The sequence below is a fragment of the Aedes aegypti genome, chromosome 3 (genome assembly GCF_002204515.2).
Source record: "Aedes aegypti strain LVP_AGWG chromosome 3, AaegL5.0 Primary Assembly, whole genome shotgun sequence".
In the NCBI taxonomy this organism is placed as follows: domain Eukaryota; kingdom Metazoa; phylum Arthropoda; class Insecta; order Diptera; family Culicidae; genus Aedes; species Aedes aegypti.
This window is the reverse complement of record NC_035109.1, coordinates 201,165,692-201,190,789: the sequence shown is the minus strand read 5'-3', so window position 1 is coordinate 201,190,789 and position 25,098 is coordinate 201,165,692. Positions and strand designations below refer to the sequence as shown.

At 40.3% G+C, this 25,098-nt stretch overlaps 1 protein-coding gene and 1 long non-coding RNA gene across 2 annotated transcripts in view; both read right to left on the bottom strand.

Annotated features, from left to right (window-relative positions):
• Positions 1 to 21,295, bottom strand: part of LOC5576158 (putative DNA helicase Ino80) — a 97,438-nt gene extending 76,143 nt beyond the window's left edge. The window contains exons 1-8 of the mRNA XM_021853636.1: positions 20,802 to 21,295; positions 20,550 to 20,743; positions 20,340 to 20,486; positions 18,512 to 19,976; positions 7,396 to 7,990; positions 6,339 to 6,863; positions 6,014 to 6,278; positions 5,784 to 5,951 (exon numbers count right to left, since the gene is read on the bottom strand). Of these exons, the coding sequence (XP_021709328.1) occupies positions 5,784 to 5,951; positions 6,014 to 6,278; positions 6,339 to 6,863; positions 7,396 to 7,990; positions 18,512 to 19,976; positions 20,340 to 20,486; positions 20,550 to 20,743; positions 20,802 to 21,060 (3,618 nt within the window). The 5' untranslated portion in view covers positions 21,061 to 21,295. The remainder of the gene's footprint in view (positions 1 to 5,783; positions 5,952 to 6,013; positions 6,279 to 6,338; positions 6,864 to 7,395; positions 7,991 to 18,511; positions 19,977 to 20,339; positions 20,487 to 20,549; positions 20,744 to 20,801) is intronic.
• Positions 11,095 to 11,553, bottom strand: LOC110679304. The gene is made up of 3 exons (XR_002502375.1): positions 11,489 to 11,553; positions 11,313 to 11,430; positions 11,095 to 11,239 (listed from the first exon to the last, which is right to left on the bottom strand). It is a non-coding gene; the product is annotated as an uncharacterized LOC110679304 (long non-coding RNA).
• Positions 21,296 to 25,098: the final 3,803 nt, after the last annotated feature.

Here is a 25,098-nt window from a genome sequence, read left to right as displayed (position 1 = left end):
TGGAGAAGCAGGGAAAGCGATTTCATCTATACATGATCTGGAGCTGTTCACATCACGCTGATTAGCCCTATCCAATGCTATTCTTATTCATGTCACCTCTTTCCTTGCAAATCCATGTATCCTTTTCCTTTTTTATCAGATTATGTTATACCTCTCAGAAAATGCTTTTCTTTTTCCAGCCAAACCAATCCCAACGTTATTCCTAGAATCCTTCATGAAAGTTACTTCATCAACAACTGTTGCTACTGGATGGTGTAGTACATGGAGACAACCGTGTATGGATGACGATGACTTGCAAGCAGATATCATTATGCTATGTTGATCAGTGTTGCTAGTTTGTTGGTTGTTTTTTACTTGATTTGCTAAAGAGAATACTTTTTGTTCATGTGATTTCAGTTAGCGCTCAACTTCCAAGCAGAGCAGTTGTGTTTCTTGCTGGAAGCCACACGCAAGCTATTGCGACTTAGGTCGATTTTTTTTTCCTTCTTTGAGGTGTTATAGTACACGTGCAGTTTCGCGTTTGCGAGTGTAGTGTCGCGGATGTCGCCGCGATGAGTGTTCGACGCGAAAACACGTTTCGCATCGATTATGCGAACGTTTCCTTGGCACGTCATTCGAAGAGCTACATGATTTTGTAGCCACCACATTGGGACTCCAATACGAACAAGTTGTTCAACTCCAGCCTAGCAGAGCACTCGGGTGTGCCTTCGTGAAGGTCGTCGACCTGGAGCTAGCGCGGAGAATCGTAGCAGAGCACGACAACAAACATGAGACGGAGGTAGATGGCAAAATCTACAAGCTTCGTATTACGCTTGAGGATGGTGCGGTGGAAATAAAGCTGACCGATCTGTCCGAGGACATCACGAACGAGCAGGTGGCTGAGTTCCTCAGTGCCTACGGCGAAGTTCTCACCATTACCAATCAAGTATGGGACAGCAAGTATCGCTTCGCTGGTCTACCAACCGGCGCTCGGATAGCAAGAATGATGGTGAAACGGAACATTAAAAGTTACGTCACAATCGATGGTCAAACCACGAACGTGACTTATTTCGGACAGTTACAGACCTGTAAGTACTGCTCCGAATTCGTGCACAACGGTATTTCTTGTGTGCAAAACAAGAAGTTGCTGGTTCAAAAAACCTACGCCAATGTAGCGAAAGAACCTGCGGAAAAAAACACCGCACCAAGATCTAGAGTCTCAAAACCGAAACCTACATTTGCGAAACTCTTCGGTCCGAAACCTGGGGAGGCTGCTCAGCAAAAAGTATCTCAAAAGACGAAAAGGGCTGGTACGTCGGAGAATGCTTTCGCTGTGCCGAAGTCTACCAAGCCGAACCTTGCTGAACCATCGACTAAAAAAGCGGGAGCATCCGAAACTGTGTTTGCTGCTCCGCTTTCTTCTAAGGCGAACCCCGACAAACCACTGGTAGCTGCCCATGCGTTGTCCAAATCGAACCCGCTCGACCAGACTACTGCTCTCGTAACTCCTCCGGTTCTCTCACAGAACCTTCTAACGACAACTCGTATGGTTACACGCCAGGCCGCCAGCGATGGTAACGAAACTGATATTTCAACAGCTTCGACGAACAGCAAACGCCGGCATGGGCGACCACCGGGCAAGAAGCTGCGACACGATGACGATACGAACGAGGAGAGCGATAATTTGATCTAATGGCGTTCATGAGTTACAATTTAGCATCAATCAACATCACCACAATCACAAATACGACCAAATTGAACGCACTCCGAACCTTTCTCCGAACAATGGACATCGATATTGCCTTTCTCCAAGAAGTGGAAAATGATCAGCTACACTTGCCTGGCTACAGCGTTGTATGTAATGTGGATCATGCAAGAAGAGGAACGGCAATAGCGCGCAAAGAGCACATTCGTTTCACCCACGTCGAAAAGAGCTTAGATGGACGTTTGATTGCCCTTCGGGTGCAAAACACAACATTTTGTAATGTATACGCTCCGTCTGGAACTGCTCTACGGGCTGAGCGGGAGAGGTTCTTCACAAACACTCTAGCTGACTATCTCCGCCACCACACAGAACATACGTTGATTGCGGGTGACTTTAACTGTGTTGTGCGGCAGTTTGATGCGACGGGATGCAGCAGTTACAGTTGATTGACGTGTTGCAAAAAATTTGCCCAAACACACCTGGACACACATACATCACTCACAATTCGTCTTCTCGGCTAGACCGCATGTATGTTAGCCAGAGCTTAGGTAGTCATCTGCGAACAGCGGTCACTCATGTCTGCTCCTTTTCCGACCACAAGGCATTAACTGTGCGTATATGCCTACCTAATCTTGGTCATGAGCCTGGTCGTGGGTTTTGGTCCCTCCGACCGCATCTCCTCACACCGGAGAATATTGAAGAATTCCAATACCGCTGGCAATATTGGACACGCCAACGGCGTAATTTCCGTCTTGGATGCAGTGGTGGTTATCATTCGCTAAGCCCAAGATAAAATCCTTCTTTCGTTGGAAATCTAAGGCAGCCTTCGATGATTTCCATCGCGAATACCAACGGCTATACGTGGAACTTCGATCAGCACACGATGGCTACTATCGGAATCCGGCGATGTTATCAACGATAAATCGAGTCAAAGCGCAAATGTTAACCTTGCAACGAAATTTCTCCCAAGATTCCATGCGAATTAGCGAGCGATATATTTCCGGTGAACCGATTTCAATATTCCAGATCGGCGAACGAAGAAGGAGGAAAACAACCATCACCCACTTGCGAGATGAACAAAATCAACCCATTGATGACGCGCATGCGATCGAGCAACACATGTTCGATTTCTACCGTACGCTCTATGCTGCTGAACAAACTGACGTGGTTGCAGACGAACTATTTGTATGCGAGAGAGATGTCCCAGATAACGATCCGGCAATCGTGGCCTGCATGGGAGAAATAACGCCAGCCGATATCATCATGGCCATCAAATCCAGCAGCCCGAACAAATCCCCCGGGGAGATTCGCTCCCTCGTGAGTTCTACCTCAAAACATTCAACGTCATATGGAGAGAGTCAACGTTGGTCATGAATGAAGCTCTTGCTGGAAATTTTCCAGCTGAATTCGTCGATGGAATCGTAGTACTGGTGAAGAAAAAAGGGAACGATGAAACGGCCCACTCGTACAGACCGATATCCTTACTCAACTGCGACTATAAGACACTGTCTCGCATACTCAAACAGCGCCTGGAAATAGTAATGAGAAACCATCGTGTGCTCAGCGCTGGCCAAAAGTGCTCTAGCTTCGGACGAAACATCTTCCAGGTCACGCTGGCTTTGAAAGACCGCATGGCATAGCTTATCAAACGTAAACAACGGGGTCTACTAGCATCGTTTGCTCTGCGACATGCGTTCGATCTTATTGATCGCTCTTTCCTCTTTCGCAACATGTGCGCACTCGGCTTTAACCCGAACTTTGTTCGTCTTCTCAGCAAAATCGGAGAGGTATCATATCAGCTTCTCGCCTGCTCTTAAATGGACGTCTGTCGGAAGCATTCCCCATCGAGAGATCAGTGCGTCAGGGAGATCCGCTCTCGATGCATTTGTTCGTGCTCTACCTGGAACCACTCATCAAGAGGTTTGAGGAAACCTGCGGGCCCGACTTGGTGGTGGCATATGCTGACGATGTGTCGGTGATAGTTACATGCGAGGCCAGATTGGAGCGAATTCGAGAGCTATTTCATCGTTTTGGACGAGTGTCGGGTGCTAGGCTTAGTCTAGCAAAGTCAACGTCTGTATCAGTGGGTTACATTGACGATGTGCCATTCAAAGTTCCTTGGATGCGTTGTGAGAACACAGTTCGAATTCTAGTTACCTTTGCGAACTCCATTCGGCTTATGAACAAGTTGAATTGGGATGCGCTCGTTGGCAATTTTGCTCGTCAACTATATCTGCACTCACAACGGGCGCTCACGCTACAACAGAAAATGACGCTACTAAATGTGTTAATCACATCGAAAATATGGTACCTCGCATCGTTGCTCACGCCGGCTGCTGTACACACAGCAAAACTGACTGCTGCGATGGGGTCTTTTCTGTGGCGTGGTATTCCAGCCAGGGTACCAATGCTGCAATTGTGCTAGAAGGAGGTGGATTGAAAATTTGTGATACAGAACAGCTACCGGAGGAGTGGAAGGATGGAGTAATATACCCAATATACAAAAAGAGTGACAAGATAGAATGTGAGAACTATCGAGCGATTACCATTCTTAACGCAGCATATAAAGTGTTTTCCCAGATCATCTTCCGTCGTCTATCGCCAAGCAGATTTTTGGGAAGTTATCAAGCCCGTTTCGTAGACGGGCGATCGACAACAGACCAAATCTTTATGTTGCGGCAGATCCTCCAAAAGTGTCGCGAATATCAAGTCCATACGCACCACCAATTTATCGATTTCAAAGCGGCCTATGATACCATCGATCTCGAAGAGCTATGGAAAATTATGGAAGAGAATGGTTTTACTGGGAAACTGACTAGACTTATCAAGGCAACGATGTACAGTGTACAGTGCCGTATGAAGATATCGGATGCGTTATCGGACCCGTTTGAAACACGCAAAGAACTTCGACAAGGCGATGGTCTTTCCTGCCTCCTGTTCAATATTGCGCAAGAAGATGTTGTAAAACGGGCGGGCTTCAACATGCTGGAACGATCTTCAATAAATCCAGCCAGCTCATCTGTTTCGCTGACGACGTGGACATTGTCGGAAGAACGTTGCAGGTGGTTGTTGAACAGTATACCTGGCTGAAACGTGGAACAGGACGAGTTGGATTAGAGGTAAATACGTCAAAGACGAAGTATCTGCTGGCTGGAGGAACCGAGTGCGATAGAGCTCGTATTGGCAGATGAGTTCGAGGTGGTGGACGAAGAGGACCTGCGAGCACTAGGAGTTTTTGAACGACGTGAGCTTAGGACGATCTTTGGCGGAGTATGTGAGAACGGCGTATGGAGGAGAAGAATGAACCACGAGTTTTAAAAGACAATTTACACCGTCTTCAGCCATAGGCTGCACAGACTGAACATAACTTACATTAGACAGCGGACACATGGAACGGCCAGTGGACCAGTGAAGAATTTTTCGTTTGACGAAAAGTTTTCTCCGACTGGGGCGGGAATCGAACCCACACTCCGAAGAACAATACGCCTAAACGACTAACGCCGCTAACCGCACGGCTACGAAGCCCAAGTTTGCGCAACTCTACGGTAAACCCAGTATCCAGAAAGTCGCCAAATCTGGATGGGTACGATGGGCGGGGCATGTTGTGGTAATACCAGACAACAATCCCGCGAAAATGGTGTTCACCTCGAATCCGCACGGTACAAGACAGGACAAGTAGAGGAGCGCAACGAGCTAGTGGTTTGACCAAGTGGAGCAGGATTTTGGAAGTGTGACGCGATCAAGAAACTGGACGCAAGCAGCCATTGTTGCGCGGGTAATGTCTTGAAAGACGTAGCGCCAGCAAAAGTAAATAAAGTTCCTTGATTGGCGAAGAGGCTTCAATAGGCCCGTTTGTTCTTTACATGATGACCACGGTCATAGCCATCACAACCATCCCCTTTTATAAGGGCTTTGGATTTGTAGCTTTGGTTCTCAATAGTTTCAAGTTCTTTCGGACATGCTACTATGGTGAGCCGTCATGCGCTAGGGAGAACCTGTCATTTGTACTAATTTACATCCGCTGGCCGCAGATCCGCATTTCGTTATCAATACTGATAGAAATATGTACATACTACTATAATTATTTGGTAATACTTACAGTGTCGGCAGCAGTTAAATTGATGCCAAGCCCTCCAGCTCTAGTCGACAGTAAAAAGACAAATATGTCAGCACGATTTTGGAAATCTGCTACCATATCCCTACGTGCTGATATTTTACTGGAACCGTCGAGCCGCATGTAACGATGTTTTCTGTGCCACATGTATTCCTAAAAAAATGAATTAATAGTTTTAGTATTACATTCAGGTGCATCGGCAGAGGTTCTATCACCTCTAACAAATCAATCATTTTTGTCATTTGCGAGTAAATCAAAACTCGATGACCTTGAGCTTTTAAACGAGTTAGTAAAGAATCCAGCACTGCTAACTTTCCAGCATCTGATACTAGAGTTTGCTTGTCCGGAATAACAATGTTAGACCACCCAAATGCGTGCGGATATGACAGTTTGAGCGCTTGGTCCACCAATTGAAACCCTTCTGGAGATTCACAGTGCTCGTGACGAATGGCAGTCCAAGCAGCCTCACGACTTTCACAGCTGAAATTTAATTAAATTTGTCATTATGTGGATCATAACAAAAATTAAACATGTACTCACTAGTATTTTCTTCCTGAGCTGACGACTCGTGGGATAAGACTATACAGGAATTTAGGCATTTCTGTCTGTCTGCATTCTAGTTTTTGTTTAGAATGTAACCTGTGGATAAACTCGGGCAGTAGAGGAATGTTTGCTACCGAGGTTTTTGCACCACTATGCTTGTCTTTGGAGAATCCGGAGGGCATTTCTGCAATATCCTCGAAATTCAAGCTGGCACTTGCTTTCAATATCTGTTGCTCGCTCTCCGAAAGTTTTAGTGCTTTACGGCTCCGTAAGATGCGATGTTCCATGGTTTCCTGCATTGGGCATATCCACTGGTCAGTGTGAGTGTATACGCTGTTTTGGCAGGTATTAGTGAATATCAAGTTGTTCATCACTTCGTAAAACGGAGAAAACAATTTGGTGGTCCATTTCTCATAAGACGGCTCCAGTAACATACAGGACACTGTAGATTGGTTTTCCCACCAAACCCAACGGTGGTGCAATAACTGAAGATATTGCTGCCACTGTTGGATGTGTCGAACACTGTTAAAATAAACACATAATATAACAGGTAAACGAGATTTGAAAACTATTAACCTTTACAGTTATGGAATTTGACATCAAACACCAAATTTCTGCAACTTCGCCATCGTTCTATGTATTTTTTTAAATTGTTTTGAAAAAAAAAATCATAAATAAATTATAATTTCGATGCAAGCATTATTATTATTATTTTTTTTTTTTTGAATTCGGTTGTGATTCCGGATTTAGGTCCAAATCTGTTTTGTAAGGTATTACAAAATGAAAATGATAGGAAAATGCAGACACCCAAACGAGATGTTCAAAAAGTGGTCGTTCGGAGCCATACCCGATCAAAATCTGAATTTAAAGTCTTATCAAAATGATATCAAATTTTGTTTTTCATAACATATTGATAGTATTTTTTGATAATTTCTGAAAATTTCATCAGACTCTATCGAACGATGACGAAGTTAGTGATTTTTTAAGCTCTGATGTCAGCACCCAATACCGTACTAATTTATTATTAGTTTCAAATTTAATGACTAATACTTACAAATAGACTAACCCTTCGAGGGCCAGACGCTCCATTTCTTGCGGAGACAATGAACACAATCGAGTGAATGAAAAAGCGTTTTCCACGAATAGATCCTCGATGCAACTGTAGTTCACAGACGATCCATCGCGATTTTGAAACATAGCTCGATGAATATTTTCACTTTTGAATACATGAAACCGGTTGTACAGCAAATGTCGTCTACTGGGCAAAGTTCTGCTCAAAATGGCTTCATCGAATATCAATCGGGCAACGGGATATTCGGTAGTTCGGCAGAAAAATGGGCTTTTAGCATCGCGCCGCTCGAACAACTCTGGATGATTGCACACTTTGCGAAACTGCATAACCAAGTTCATCAGATTTGACGTGAAGTTTTTATCAAACGAGTGACCGTCGCCCGTTCCGTGTCCAGTTAGGTGGAGTAGGTCTTCTATTCGGATTTTCTTCTTCAGTGCAACGTACAGCAGCTTTTGGCGCGTCGTCAGAGGGCAGTAGACCATAATTTCAATTTTGTCGGAAAGCTCGTTCTCAACATCTTTCTTGATACGTCTCAACATAAATGGTTTGAGTATCATGTGAAGGCGAGATATTTGCTCTGTAAAATAAAATAAAAACAATGTAATTAGCTAAGTTAATAAAATTTTTATCATAATAAAAGTGGGGTTATATTATACATTTTTCATTAATTCCAGCATTACCCTTTTTGGGCGACTTTTTTTCCACACATATGTATATTACGTACCGATATAGGGTTTTCTGTTCATATGTAAGATAAATGTTATAGAAAAAGCATTTTTTTTAAAGTCATCCAAATTTTTCTGGAGTATCAATCAATGATGTTGTTTGTTTGTTTGTTTTATTAACGACCCTTCAATCGTTTCCGATCATTCCTGTCGAAGACTAATTCAATGATAGGTTATAGGCAATATCGTCAGCAGAGGCGCGTCCACATTTGAAACCATGGGTAGGATAAACATTGGCCAAAACTTCATGTCCACGGATGTCACGAGAATTTTTCAACCCTATGGAAGTTTTTTAAAGCCGATCAATGTTACAAGACTGAGTAAGCTTCAAGATCATTAGGAAGATCAATTTAGTGACTTCATATTTGGTCAAAGTTCACTCGGAGAGATTTATAAAAAAATAACGAACTGTGAAACATTACGGTCGCTAGTGTTGTCCCATAAAATCCTTATTTAGCGAGGAAGCTTAGCAGAGCTTACCAGAAGAAACTAACACTTCTTGGTCTACCGTGTAAAAAGTAGGCATTGAGTTAACTTACAAACTCTTTTTTGAAACAAATATTGAAAAAAAAAATAGAAAATTGAAACATTTTAATATCTTAATGAAATTTGGAAAATTTTCTTTTCACTCTAATACCTTCCCGAGAAAATTTTAAAGATAACCAGAACACGGCTCATTTTTGTTATTACACTTACATATTTATAGAGGAACTGATGTGTTTTTTGCTAAATTTACAGAACAAATCATGACTTGTTGCATTTTTTTTAGAATAAGCTTAAGACTCCTGGTAAATGGTTCAATAGCAAAAATTCCTAAAAATGTTTCGCTGAAATTTCTTTAACAATTCTAAAAGCATTTTTAGTAATTCTGATAAGCTTTTTTCAAATAAAATGTTTTATATAATACTCGGCTTTTTGTCTAGTTTTATATGGAATCGAATCATGAATTCTAGAAATACACCATGTCACACTACATCTGGGAAAATTTGATCTTATATAATTTCAAGAAATATTTCCAGGAACACTCATTGCAATTTATCAAAGAACATCTACAGAGTTGGCTGTAGAAATTCTGTAGGAATGATGGGTAGGACAATCCTTCGACTGTCCTACCCACATATTTGTATGCGTAGGATATGTGCTACTTGTCCTACCCACTTCACGCGCCACTGATCTACAGCAATTAGTTCCGATACTATTATAGAAATCCTTTGTTCATTTATTATACTAAATTGATGTACCAAAAAACATCTGTAACTTACAGAAGTTTCTGGTAATTTTCTTGCAGCAAAACTTGGAAGAACCTGACATATTTCTCTGGAGGTATTCTTTGAGAATTCTACAGAAAATATCTGAAGGGTATCACTGAACAATCGCATATCGTCGGGAACTCAGATTCCCTTAATATTGATTAAAAGGTAAGGTCGCACTGTTGTATTTTCTACAAAACAGGTGAAAAAAGACTCGTTTTTCGTATACACAGCGTCAGCAGGGTGCGTCCCGAGTTTTTTTTTTTTGCCAGTTTTAGGAACTAGATGTGTGTACTACACAAGTAACCATGATGCTCAAGCTGCAATTTATGCATAAAAACGGTGTATATAAAGCTAGCATTACTGTAGGGGCGATCGGGGCAATATGGGCCACCTAAGGAAAATGACATATAATGCATAGAAAAACAGAAAAAAATATGGTTTAAATGCAAGTGACTTGTACTATAAAATGTTATCTTTTATGTTACGTCGATAATTAATGTTAACATCAACTTGAAAATTATTTTAGGAACGTTTTGGAAAACCATGTTTTTCTACGTGGTCATCAACCATATGGGGCATTATGAGCCACCCTACGGGGCAATATGAGCACACCCCACGGGGCAGTATGAGCCACCTCATTCAATCGAATGATTTTCATTTAAAACAGTATAGAGAAGAGTCAGTGGTGGAAAGTACATTATTGGAAAGTAAATTTTATTAGCTTTGCTTGAAATTATTGATTTAGCGGCTTATTTTTGATAGATACATAACACATAGTAAACAGACCATGTTATTCTAGTACTAAATTGCGATACTTGGTTCAACGTATTTGCTAGCAAAGTGTTCCACTTGTAATGGTGCATAAAGATGATTATGCAGTAATAAAATAATCTGGTATATTTAGGCAACGCATTTTTATGTTCAAAACACCGTTTTTTTACTTAAACCTAGGTGGCTCATTTTGCCCCGCTCCTTCACCTTGAAAATAATGTATTGCTTTTCAATAATTTTGTTTACGAAGAAAACTAATTTCGCGCACGACTTTTTCAGTATGATCAGAAGTTTGTCTTTATCATTATGAATTTTCAGAAGTTTATATTTATCATTATGGTAAAAATTACCATAATGATAAATATAATTATCTTATAGGCTTATTTGGAAACTGTCAAAATTATAAACTTTTCATGATTCAGGACAAATTTGTACATTTTTGTAAATATCTTTAGTGTTTAAACGAATATTCTTACGGTTTTTATTGTGGTGGTTTTTTGAAGCATCCTTTAGCAGATCATAATGCCACTAGAAATTAAAACACTGTTTATGAGATCAAAACCGGGGTGGCTCATATTGCCCTATATGTTCATATTGCCCCCATTGCCCCTATATGTACAATTTGAGTGGGAAAGGGCCCCACACTCAAAATAATCCAAATGTCATTGTTACGTGGAAACATACGTGGTTTTTTTCCATCTCACTTTTCACGTAGCTCTTACGGGAATCGTAGGTGACGAAGAATGAACCAATGAATAAATGAACTTGTACCATTCCATCGGAGACACGCGTAACAGCTACGTGATTTTTTCGTATATTTTACCAAGTAGTTGGATGGAGCCTAAGATACGCTCCCGGTAAACTGTACTAAAATGTTGTATAGGTGCAATGCTGCTTTCGCATTGTTATTTTTCAATAAAACGAGTTAAACATTAATTCTTACTTTTATTTATTGAACCATCGATATTTCACACAATGCTGGAGTATCGGAAAATCTGGTAACAAGTCTGGTTTTGTTGTATGTTTTCGGCTCGATATTCTCGGAAATCCTTCGGCACACAATTACAGCCAACGTTTCTGTTTCAGAGAAAGAATATCGGAAACAAGAATAGTTATTTTTAAAAGCATCACAAAGTAAATGTTTACTCACGCTTAAATTTAAAAAAACGGGATAACCATAGTTGACCTGCGCCAGCTCTTCCAATACCACGTACCAATCTGACCCGCATTGCTAGCAAAGATGCGACTCAGAAAAATGGCCCGATGATCTATTGAGAAGTAAAATTCAAATCAATTTAAGCTTTACTACAACAAATTAAAATATACCTTTCAATCAATCAAAAAATGGGAAGTCCACCAAATCTTGATGTTTATTTTCACTTGACGCAATCTTTACAATTGATCACAACACTAAATGAATCGAAGAATGAACACGTTCGGAATGAATTGGGTCCTAAAGCCCTGCCCCAATTTTAGTGCCAAACGCTTAAATTTAGGCCAAAAACACATGTTTACTCAATTTTCTAATGTTTTCCGTTGGTTTAAGCCCAAAAACATTTTTATTAGATTTTGTCGCATCCTTTGGCTTGAACTCAAATTTTGGGTGTATTTTGTTTTCCGTGTCCCTTACGAAATGTCAGATAGGAACAATCCCAGTGGTCGAACTAAAACCCCTGTGGTGTTTTTGTCGACTAAGCGAACGTCAAACATGATCAAAAGTGTCAAGGTTCATTTATGGACCAAATTTTTAAATTAAAGTTTAAACATGATATAGCCATTATTTGAGCGGGAAAAATTGCTAAAGTAATTACAGTAACATGCTTTTTCGTGTTATTAAATAAAAACAAGATTTCATTACAAATTTTAGGACCCAATTAAAGCATGTACGTAGATTTCACGTAAGGTCGATAGGTTGACGCAGTGAAAATTATCTAAGAAACATATTACTTTCATTTATGAACCGGTAACTGTTACCTTAGTCAGGTAAAGTCAGTGGATGGTTCATTATCATGAACCTACGTGATTTTTCACGTAGTAACGACGTTTAGATTATTTTGAGTGCACTAGAGCCATATTATTTTTAACCTGGGGTTGCCAACTGAATGTCAATAAGCAGCCAGGCTACTGTCAAGCTTAAATTTTCATAAACAATGATCCGAGTATGCCTACACGGAGAAATCAGACTACCCAAAAAATAAGTTCTTTTAACTCATTTAGTTTTTACCCACGGTTGGGTTGTTGTGCCTCTCGCAACAGCAATGTTGTCAACAACAGAGAGAGACGCACCGACCCAGCGTCGAAGTTCAATGGAATAAGCCAAATTTGGGTTCTTTCGAGTTTACCTAACGTTAAGTTGTTTTAACCCATCACGGAGACTCCGAAAGCTAACGCTGGGTAGATTTTTTTTCACTGGGTTGTTTTTTTTTTTTTGCTGTCGTTAAACGAAAACAACCTAATGATAATGTTAAACGAAAATAACCTAAATATGTCAGTTGCTCTATCCTCTATTAGCTGGGAGATCCATCCAGACAGTTTGGTAGATTACGCTCTCACGACATTCTACAATAAACTAAAGTAGGTAATCCCAGAATATGTTCCTCGTAAGCATCGCGCAACTAACTCCGTTTACAATAAGCCATGGTGGACCACAGAGCTACGAAACCTTCGCACTGTCCTCCGAAAGAGCAGAACCAGATACTTCTCGTCCAGATCTGCTGCCAACAAATGTCATCTTCGTGATGTAGAGATTCGTTACAACACGCTGCTTATTGCCACCCACAATGACTATATCGCTCGAATCCAATCCTACGCAAAACATAACCTCTCGTCCTTCTGGAACTTCATCAAACGCAGCGGTCTAACAACTACATTTCTGCAAACGTAGAGTATTCAGGACATTTAGTCACACAAATTCTGAAACAGCTAACTTGTTTGCAGCGTTCTTTGAAAGCGTTTTTACTCGAGTCTCTCCGGTGCCCCGCCATGACAGATTCCAGAACATACTCTCGTTCGACATTAGCATCCCATTACCTCAATTTTCAATAGAAGAAGTTTCGCAGGCCTTGAACGACCTCGACACCAGAAAGATTCTGGAGACGACAATCTTCCCGCGTTGTTGTTTAAACGATGCGCGTCCACACTCGCACGGATGTCTTCAATCGATCTCTCGCCGAGAGGAAATTTCCCTACGCGCGGAAAAATGCTATTATCGTACCAATCCACAAATCTGGCAGCCGTAACCGTGTTGAAAACTACCGAAGCATCACGCTGTTATGCTGTTTGAGTAAGGTGCTCGAGAAGCTCATGTACAACATCCTGTACAACGCCGCATTGCCGATCAAATCGAATAGTCAGCACGGGTTCATGAGAAATAGATCTACTACAACGAACCTTATGTCACCGCATTATCTCGTGAGGTGGAAGCGAAACAGCAGGTAGATTCAATCTACATAGATTTTGCGAAAGCTTTCGACAGTGTACCGCATTTCTTAACCGTCGAAAAGATGTCGCACCTCGGATTCCAGGATGGACAACTCAATGGCTGTTTACGTATCTCTCCAATCAAACGGCATACGTGATCGTCAACTCCGCAAGCTCTAGCGCGTTCGAAATAACTTCGGGAGTACCGCAAGGAAGCGTCCTCGGCCCGCTGATCTTTATAATTTTTGTGAACGATTTGCATCAGCTGCAAGCGGACGTCGACGCCATTACTGTGTGGTGCAGTGACAATGGAATGCGAATCAATAGCAACAAATGCAAGGTGATATCTCAACAAACATTTTGGTGGAATAAGAGTTGAACAAAACACTTTTAAGCGTATTTCAGCTGAATAAACTGTTATTTGTCTTCTAATGTTACTTGGGATCTTTCACTCGCCGCAATCATCAATACGGGCATGAATATACCGCAGGGTCTGCCGTAACTTAACGCGTTCAATCAATCTGCGATCTCGCAGTTACAATCGACTCAAAAGTCAGAATCAACGAACACGTCGCTATTATCACTTCTAAGGCTTGGTCAGCGTTGGGATTTGTTAGACGACACGCCTCGGACTTCACCGACATCTACGCGGTGAAATCCCTATTTTGTGCACTAGCCCGGAGCATACTAGAGTACGCAGCTCCCGTGTGGTCACCATACCATGTGACGCAAACGTTGAGGATTAAACAAGTTCAGAAGAAATTTGAGCGTTTTGCATTGCGCCATCTGCCGTGGATTGATCCTATCAATCTTCCACATTACCCAGACCGCTGCCGACTCGGCAATTTGGAAACTCTGTCGGCTAGGAGGACCCAGCTGCAGAAATTGTTTATCTTTGACACCATATGAGGCAACCTCGACTGTCCTACTCTTCTTGGTGAAGTCTCTTTCAACGTTCCTCCACGGCGATTCCGATATCACAGGACTGCTTATGGTCAAAATAACTCTTTTAGTTTGTGTGTTAAAGCTTCTAATGACGTTAGTGATCAGTTTGATTTTAATTTGTCGAAAGTGATGTTTAAAAAGGTTAATCAATTTTTAATTAACTTTAAGACAGTCTGTACGTCGTAGACGAAGACAGTCGAATATAATAAATAATAACATTAAGAAATTGCCCGTAACGCGGGTAGATCACCTTTTCGTGGTGCGTTACGTGGTAAGATCTACCAATTTGAACCCTAGTCTCATCTTGTTTGTCAGGCTAGGGTAATATGTTCTGGTAATGCAAGGATTCGCGGTACAAAGTCTTTTTTATTGGCAATAGTTTCTGAAATTGAATATATTTTACCTTTTATATACTTGAAGGCAGGTTAACAATCATGAGTATTAACTCAACAAGAACTGTTAAGTACTGGGAATTCAAGGACTCACGTGAATTCTGATTACTAAACAAATTTTCTAGCTTGATTCGGTTTTGCTGCTAGCACAAAGCCCCTTTTTCTAGTATTTTTCTGGGACTAAACTAAAAGCGAAACAAGGATGGGACTAGAGTTCCGTTGCATGGTGAAATATCAGTAGTACCGAATTGGTTCCTCAGAAATTAAATCGATTATGTTTGATAAGGGGAGCGCATTCGCTGGGATGTAAGTCTCTATGAAGGGTGTAAATAGCGGGACCTTTTCATCGCATTCGATGTTTATCAATCTCTGAGGAATCGAATCAAGAACTGTACAGAAATCGATGCTTCATTACCTATCAATGGAAATGGAGTAATGCGACATGCACTGTAATGCCACAATAGATCTAAATAGGGGTAATCGGGGCAATATGGGCCGCCTAAGAAAAACGTCATGGAATGCATAGAAAAACAGCAAAAATTATGGTTTAAATGCAAGTGACTTGTACCGTAAAGTGCCCTAATTCAGCGCATTTCATACAAAATTATTTATATATGGAAATACACATTAATATTTCAGCATCTTTTAATGCTATTCGAGGCTACTTTGATTTAGAATAAGTTTGAATCACAAATAAAAGCAAATAAGGCATTTTTTCGCGGCATAAAAAAATAATCAGTGAAGGCCCGTCGGAGTAGACGTCATTTTTCTAATTTTCTTAGCGTCCGTGCTAAGACTGTAGGACAACAACAAACGCAATTTTTTTATTAAAAATGTTTTATTTTTATGCAATATTCCATGAAACTACTTGCTACATATATGTTTCATGGTGCTTCTATGAAATCTAATCAAATATTATCATAACTATTGAGTTTTATTCAAAAAAGTATTGCGCGGAATCAGGCCACGTCTTTTTTCATAATGCCCTAATTCCGCGCACTGTTCTTCGCATAAAAACAGACAAGTATAACATGCTAAATCCGTCTTTGCATCAGTCTATTTCTTTGAAAAGTAACTACATGCATACATACGTTTCATGTACAAGCGGAATATCGGGAAAGCCCACTAAGGCAGCGTCCATAAATGACGTAGCATTTTTTAACCAATTTTTGACATCCCCTTCCCCTTTGTAGCCTATTTTCCCATAGTTAATACATGGTTCGTATCAAAATCGTGGACTCCCCTCTCCCCCTAAAATGCTACGTCATTTATGGACGGTTCCTTACAGGGAAAAATACCACGTGGTTTATGCACAGCCCCAAAAAAATAGTCTATACATCTGTGCGCACAAAATTTACTTAGCATAATGAACCACACATAACATTGCCAATGTACACTTGTTTAGAATTATTGGAAAAACAACATATGTCGTAGTTTGTAGAAGACCCCACAAATTACGACACACTCTCGGGAAATGATTCACGGAAACGTTACGACCCTACATAATTTACGAAGCCTCCATACAAAAAGTATGATAATACGGGGGAGAGGGATTGAAAATGGCAATATTTTGTGTGACGTAATTTATGGAAGACCCTTAAGTTAATCTGAGGTTTCTTTTAGGCAGCATCCATTTATTACGTAACGCTAAAATTTGAAATTTTGGACCCCTCCGTAACGCTTTTTGTATGGAAAATTTCAAATTTTTGTATGAGCCGTAACGCTTGAGCCTACTCTCCCCCTCCCCCTAAAGCGTTACGTAATTTGTGGATGCCGCCTTATGCTAAAAAAATTAGTTTCAGTTACCCGTGGCATTAGTAGATACCATTAATTGATTTGCTTAAAACTTATTGATTCCAAGCAATAATGCTGGCCCTTGTATTGTATGAACAGTGCAGAATACAAATAGGGGTAGTCGGGCGGTCTCGCTAATGGGGTGGAATGATTCACATTGGCATGGGTTTTTTTTTTCAGGAACCTTCCTTAGCCGAGTGGTTAGAGTCCGCGGCTACAAAACAAAGCCTTGCTGAAGGTGTCTGGGTTCGATTCCCGGTCGGTCCAGGATCTTTCCGTAATGGAAATTTCCTTGACTTTCTTGGGGATAGAGTATCATCGTGCCTGCCACACGATATACGAATGCAAGAATGGAACTTTGGCAAAGAAAGCTTCAGTTAATAACTGTGGAAGTGCTCAAGCTGAGAAGCAGGCTCTGCCCCAGTGAGGACGTTAATACCAAGAAGAAGAAGATGGTTTTTTTTTCTCGACCGAATTGTCTAAAACTATGCAAGAAGCATATTTAAGCCAAATATGAGCTCAGTAGATTTCGAAAGAATATTTCATTTCTAAACTTTCCAGTTCAGTGAATAAAATAATTAAATTGTTAGATTCTATGAGATAATTTCACAACATAAAATAGGGTGCTCATATCACCCCATCGACAAAAAAATCGACGAAAAATTCATTCGTGATTTTTTTAAGACAACGTAAATCGTGCGTATCTAGTGTATTGATCTAAAAATTGCAATTTTAACGACTTTTCTTGAGATGGCCAACTTGCCCCAATTTCCCCTAGACGAAATTCATAAATGCCATGGTATAGGTTATCGTCATTTCATGTGATAGACAAAAAGTTAATAGGGGTCATGCACAAATTACGTCACGCTCCGAGGGGGGGAGGGGGTCAAGCCAAGCGTGACAGGTCTTACGAAAATTTCGAAGGACTCATACAAAAAACGTGACAAAGGGGGGGGAGGGGGTCAAAAAAGTTGAAATTTAGCGTGACATAATTTGTGTACCATCCCTTATAGGAAAGGAAATTGTATTAGCTTTGCTTGAAATTATTGATTCTAGCGGCTTATTTTTTAAAGATACATAATACATAGTAAACAGACCATGTTATACTAGTGCTAAATTGCGATACTTGGTTTAACCTATTTTTCAGCAAAGTGTTCCACTTGTAATGGTGCATAAAGATGACTAGGTATGGTATATTTAGGGAATGCATTTTCATGTTCAAAACATCGTTTGTTTTGTTTAAATCTAGGTGGCTCATTTTGCCCCGCTCCTTCATCTTGAAAATAATACATTGTTTTTCAATAATTTTGTTTATGAACAAATCTAATTTCGCTCACGAACTGTTTATTATGATCAGAAGTTTCAATGAAATGGTAAAATTTACCAGAATTATAAATATAATTGTCTTATAGGCTTAATTAAAAACTGCCAACATTATAAGCTTTTCATGACGAAGGACAAATTTGTACATTTTTGTAAATATCTTAAAAGTTCAAATGAATATTCTTACGGTTTTTATTGTGGTGACTATTTGAGGCATCCTTTAGCAGATCATAATGACACTAGACATTGAAACACTGTTTTTGAGGTCAAAACCGGGGAGGCTTGTATTGCCCAGTATGTTCATATTGCCCCCATTGCCCCTAATGGTCGCAGTGGCGCATCCGAACAGAGAAAAAAAGGCATTGATCCAAGACGTAACAATAAAACAATAGTTTCCTTTTATATAAGAAAATGAATGAGACGCGCCGGAAATAGGCGTTTGATTTTAAATAATAGTAAAAGCATAGGTACTTACTTTCGTCGATTCCTGTCTTGTTCTCAGCATGGCTTTCGATATCTTTAGAGAACCACTCGTTGAACTCCTCATGTGAATCGAACAGCGTTGGCATGATGAAATGCAACAGAGCCCACAGTTCGGCCATACTATTTTGGATTGGTGTACCACTCAGAAGCAAACGGTTCCTGCAGTTGAATCCAAGTAGAAGTTTCCATCGCACCGAACTGGAACTTTTTATTGCCTGAGCCTCATCCAACACCATGTACTGCCATTTAATACGATTGAAATATTTATAGTCCGAGACTACCAACTGATAGCTGGTGATGACCACATGAAAACTGGCATCTTTTGTGTGCAGATCTTTTTGCTCCCAAAATTGACGAAGAATCTTTCGTTCGTTTGGTGATCCCCAGTAAGGCACGACGTTGAAATCCGGTACGAAACGTTCCATTTCCTGTTGCCAGTTGTGCAGCGTTGATGCCGGCGAAATTATGAGGAATGGGCCCCAAACGCCATAGCTTTCCGCTATGTGACACAAAAAGGCTATGGACTGAACTGTTTTTCCAAGACCCATTTCATCAGCAAGAATTCCGCTTATCCCTTGGTCGTAGAGATTCGCCAACCATGTCATCCCTTTCAATTGGTAGCCTTTCAAACAACCGCGGAATATTCCTGGTTGTGGCAAATCGATTATCATGCCAGACTCATCCACCTTCTGATTGGCTGGCATATGCTGCTGAACGGCATTGTCAAATTGTTGTTTCCGAGCTCGTTCACTATTGAAGGCATCCACTGCATTTTTATGGGCTTGATGTTTCATCAACTCACTATCATAGTTATCAATAGCAGCTAGTCTGGGGTTGGACTCTTCATCGAGTTGGGACAAAATTTTCAATTGTTCCTCTTTTGAAACATTTCCTAGTTTTTTGGACATAAAATGGGCATACAGTTCCGTTTGCGTTATGAGAAAATTGAGTTTTCGCTGCTGGCGTTTTGCTTCTACCATTTCGACATCGATCTTGCGTTGCTCTTCAGCTTCCTTTTCCATTCGGCGTCTCGTTTCTCTCTCGACTCGATCGTATCGCTTCCAATAGCCCTGCATTTCTCGAGTTAATCGCTTGGCTTTCCAAATAGTATCTTTCATCAATTTTTGAGATTGCATTGCCTTTTGTCGGGACACTTTCATGCACAAGGACGCAACACGCCGACAGTTGGTGACCATGTCCTTGTGGTTGTTTACCTTGGCGCGTTGTACTTTTCCCAGTTCTTTCTTCGCCATTAGCTGCCACATTTTACGACGCCTGGCCGCCATCATTTCCGGCGTTTTGATGGCGGATTTACGCCCGCGTTTCGATTTTGTACCCGTCGGGCTGGCAGGCTTCGAATCGATATCGTCATCGTTATCATTCTTCAACGCTGCCAATTGTTCCTCCCAATCGATGTCACCCAGATCCGAAATACGATCATCGGTTTCGTTTTTAATCTGCAAGATACAAAATGTTCCGGTTGTTAATAATTTGAATAATGTTTCTACATAAGGGCTGAAAGCGACTATGTTTCAAGAATTTTAAAAACTTTATTCCCGATAAAAAAAATCATAGAGAGGCTGATTAGGAACCGAAAAGAAACCAAGCCGGGACCAGAAAATACTTATGAGTTTTAATTTAAATTCCTCAGAGCAGCAGACCTAACACCTTTCAGAGGGTATTTCTAAGAATTTCTTTGGGAATTTTTACAGAATGTAATTCAAGCTTTTGCTCAAAGTTTCTTCCATGTTGTACTTTGCAGATAATATATGTCCTCCAGTGATTTTTTCACGGAATTAAAAAAAAACTTTTTTACTTACCGTCTTTTTCCTGCCAGGTTTCAATTTGCCCATTTTTTTCTCACGCTTTATCTTGCGCTTACGTACTCCGACTATTGATCGTTGGTGCTCCGGGAACATGTCATAGTTGGACAAGAGCCCTGCTCCATAATAACCGTACTGAGAATTCTACAAGCAAATGGTTAGTTATATTTTCCAATCCTGACTAAAAGTATTTTGTTATCAACTTACATTCATGGTGCTGTAGTATTTCCCGCGATACTTTTTCTCTCTCACATGATTCTTTAACATTTCCTTTATGTAATCGTCTTCGTCCGAAATCTCACTTTCCGTTTCCGTATCAGAAAGTAATAAGTTCTGTATCCATAATCGTTCCGGACCGACCGACGTTAAGTTGTACAGATATCGTTTATCTTCGTTGCGTTCTAAAAAAAAGAACGATGAAAGCATTTCAATTCAACTAGAGCATTTTAGCTGACTTACCTTGCTTGGACACTTTGAGGCCGTATGCCAGCTTACGATAATTCCGGATATTTCCGCTGGACGAATCGGAATCGGAATCGTCGCTGGAATCATCGTCATCTTCATCCTCACTGCTGGTTAGCGACTTGGAAAGCATTTTCTTCGCGTACAACATAAATGGGCGCATATCAAGAGCTGCTTCCAGACGTTGAATGTGAAGCGGCTTGGCCATCTGCTGTTCGACAGAACTTCCTCCGAGGTGAATGTTATTTTCAGCCATCTTGACCCGGTTCCGCCTATCAATGCTTTGATGTCCTTTTTAATTTTGTCACACCTAATTCCACTACTCTACACGCACAAGCAATTGGAAGTTTGCAAGCTATTTATGTAAACCACAATCACTATTTCAATTTATTTGTAGTTTTTCAACAATCAAAACTAAAATCACCAAACTTTTTTAGAGTACGACGAAAACAACTTCGGCACATTTTTGTTTTGCTGTCAAATTGTTGTTTAACACACTAAATTAAAAAGAACCAAAAAACGCTAGAAAAACGACGATGACCATAAATAACGCCAGCGCCATCTATAAGTGAAGTTCTGTGAAAAATTTACTGCACTAGTAGAAAAAGCACAAACAATCCCAACCAACGTTACACATATATTATGATCAATCATTATATCACAGACAAACAGACGTAACACTGACGAAATTTCCATCGACCACTCATTTAACGATTATTTCACATTCGCTATGTTACAAATCTCACAACCAGAGGTGCGCGTATCGTTTTTCTTCGCGTTTGACGTTTCACACTACCGCCATCTGCCGGTCTTGTTGCACGAAACATCTTTTCGTGCAACATGCCCACCAGATGATGATGGTGTAAACTGGGCGATGGATTTTGAAGAAATTTGTTCTAAGTGTTACGTCTGTTTGTCTGTGATTATATGTACACTCAGAAACACGGGTAGTCACAGAATGACTAAATTTTAGTAGTTTATGACTATCTTCTATCTGCCTCTCTTTCATCCTGCAGGGAATTTTATTCCTATGGACCAATGCACGAGTTCACTCGTTGACGTTTGAGCGGTGCCGTGTTATTTACGTGACCATGGAAACAAGTGAATTCGGCACCGCTTAAACGCCAAACTAGTGAACTCGTGCATTTGTCCATAGCCTGATTCGCTGCTGACAAGTAATAAGCTATTTTACGAGACGTTTGAATGACGTTTTCTGGCGGGCCGCTCATTGTTGTTGTTCAAAAAACTAGCATAATATCTGAATGGCGCTGGTCACATTTTTGTTGGCAATGGCGTCCCCGTCTCTTTCAGCGCATGTTTCTACCCGGTTTACATGTATTATGTTACCAGTGATGAAAAATATCTTCCCTGCCTGCTGATTTCAATTTTACATGCGAAAATTAAAAACTTTGTGGCATTGCCACCAGCGCCATGGATGAATAAGCTCCTTCCAAATGTAGCGCTAGAAGAAACGTAAATAAATCGGCCCGCCAGAAACTTTCAAAGCTGGTAAACAAACGGAAACCATATGATTCGAAACGTCTCATAAAATGGCTTATTTCTCGGCCTATCTTGATGCATGGGAAATTTCTGCAAGGAATCGATCAAGAATGCGCTTTTTTCTGATCGCAGTACGCAGTTGAAAAGAAATGTCAGTTCAAATGGGAGTCGCTGTAAAAAATTTCTGCAAGGAATCGGCGAGAAATTTCTTCAGCGATTCCTTTTCAGTAGCAAATCAGGCTTATTTGTCAATAGGGCGATATTCAAAACTGAAAAGTCAATAGATGGCTCTTTTTTAGTGGTAGTAAAAACGAAATCCTGAAGCAAAGAAAGCACCACGGAAGATGAACTAAACACAATAAGTTATGTATTCACTTTACACTTGATTTCTAATCACTACTTTTTTGATCCAGGTTCCTAATTGCAAGTAATTTACGTTTTTCATTATTTTCCATACGTTTTGACAGTTCTCCGACTACCATTCTTCCATGCGCTTGTGTTGGAAGTTTGAGAAATTTGAGAATCCAGCGTAGCGCGATCAGTGGGTGGAATACAAACAACAGTGTCGTCGCTCGGCGGCCAGTGAAAGAAACTGAATGTTCGAAAGGTTGTTGCCTGTACTTTTTGCCGCTGGCGCCAACTGTTAGCGGTCATGAACGAAATAAACAGTCGTTACCCTTTCAACACAAGCGCATGGAAGAATGGTAGTCGGAGAACTGTCAAAACGTATGAAAAATAATGAAAAACGTAAATAGGGCGATATTTAAAACTGAAAAGGCAATAGATGGCTCTTTTTCAATGGTAGTTGTGGTAACTACCTTGGCACACAGAATGGAGCAATGCACGAGTTCACTGATTTGACGTTTCAGCGGTGCCGAATTCACTCGTTGCCATGGCCACGTAAATAACACGGCACCGCTAAAACGTCAAATAGTGAACCCGTGCATAGGTCCATAGAAATGGCACGCGCGCTGCGAAGCTAAACGAACTGTCTCCATTCAAGGTGTGAGAACGACTCTGAATGCATCACTTGGCATTCGGAAGGATGTCGTTCGGGGAACATATATAACGTACAGTTGCTAACGAATGCTAATAGAGGCTCTACCACATCCCCTTTTCTCTAGAAAAAGAATATTAATAACTATAATTTCTTCTAAGTTATTTTTCAAATCGATTTGGTTACAAATATTCAACTCCTTTAAGGTGATTATAGAACAAAGCCATACCTCAAATTTTTAAGAGCACAAGACTTGAGAACCAAACAGCGCTTCGCGTTAAAAATCTATCCCATTGGTCACCACCAGCAAGCAAGCAAGTTGATTGGTTTTCAACGCGAACTGTTGTCAAATACTCTCGTCTCGTGCACTTGAAAATTCAAAGTTTGGCTTCGTTTTATAATCACCTTAACGAGTTAAAGTTACACTGGGTCAAACTCCTACTTATTATATGGAAACTCATAACAATGGAAACAATACCTACAACTCTCTTCAATTATTAGCTGATTGAGGTGTTGAGTACTAAATAAATTGCATATGGTTGGAATACAACAACATAGCCTATCTTTTCTGATTCTCAGAATTTCTCATTTTTAATATTATTTTATTTAGCTTTGTTACAAGTTTTGAATCACTGATTATTCTACACTTACTTGCCTATTCTTTTTAACACATGAATGTATGCTTCGTACAAAACTGATGCTAAAATCTCGCTATTTGGATGTATGTGAACATGACTTCTAGTATTCTGGGTGTTTTTATTTGTAGAGGATAAACAAAAGAGTATAAAAATCTCAACATCAAATAATGCATTATGGCAACAAGATTATAATTTATTATAATTTCTTTTTCTTTTTTTTTCTTAACCAAACTTGCGACACATTTTTAGGTAGCTTGAACTAACCATGGGCAATGCAAGTCACAGGCATGATTAATAGTTTGTTATATGTATCGTTAAGAATAATACTATGGGATAGATTTCAAATATCAAGAACAACAAACATCTCAATCATTTATTCATGCAAATCTATTCTTATCTGGCCTATGCTCTACGATATAATTGAAAACCCTGTCTTTGAAGTCATCGGCTGACTTCTGATGTTTCGTTTCTTGCTTCTTAACCCAAAAGCTTTTCTTGTGTGGGCCTTGGCCCTCATGAAAGCAGAATAGAAAAAAAAATACTCTAGATCAAGAATTGAATGATGTGGAAATTGAGAACATCTTTCACCCATCGCTCTCTGAAACCACCACGATCCACAACACATCATGAGAACTTGTTTAACATCCTCGGTCACAGCTCTAACTAGATCGGGGGGACAACGGTGCATGATAAAACCCATCTCAACGAACCTCAAACTTGGGAGACACTACTGCTTCAGAAGTTCGAGGATTGTTGATCATGCCAGCATAACAAAACACCAACCCCTGCTAGTGAATAACTAAGCTAGGAATATTGGTTCCATTATAGCACTCTTTCTTTGGAAATCTATTTCGCTGTTGCTATCCATCAAGTCTGCTACTTGCGAAACATTGCCGATAATGGGCTGATTTAAATCTGCAATTCCTGCTCTAGATATTTTTAAACAAAGGATGAATGATGAGTTGTTTAACTCATTTGAAGCAGTTACTTCTTCTCATAAGCATTCGTCAATCAAAAATCTCTAAATTTTTGAATTCACAATTACTCAGCGGAACGTTGTATGTTGTTCATATCACTTTGTATGCATACCAAGACATACATAAAATTACATTCCGTTCGAAAAGTTTTCTAAATAACGGGAAACGCTAACTCTAATTTT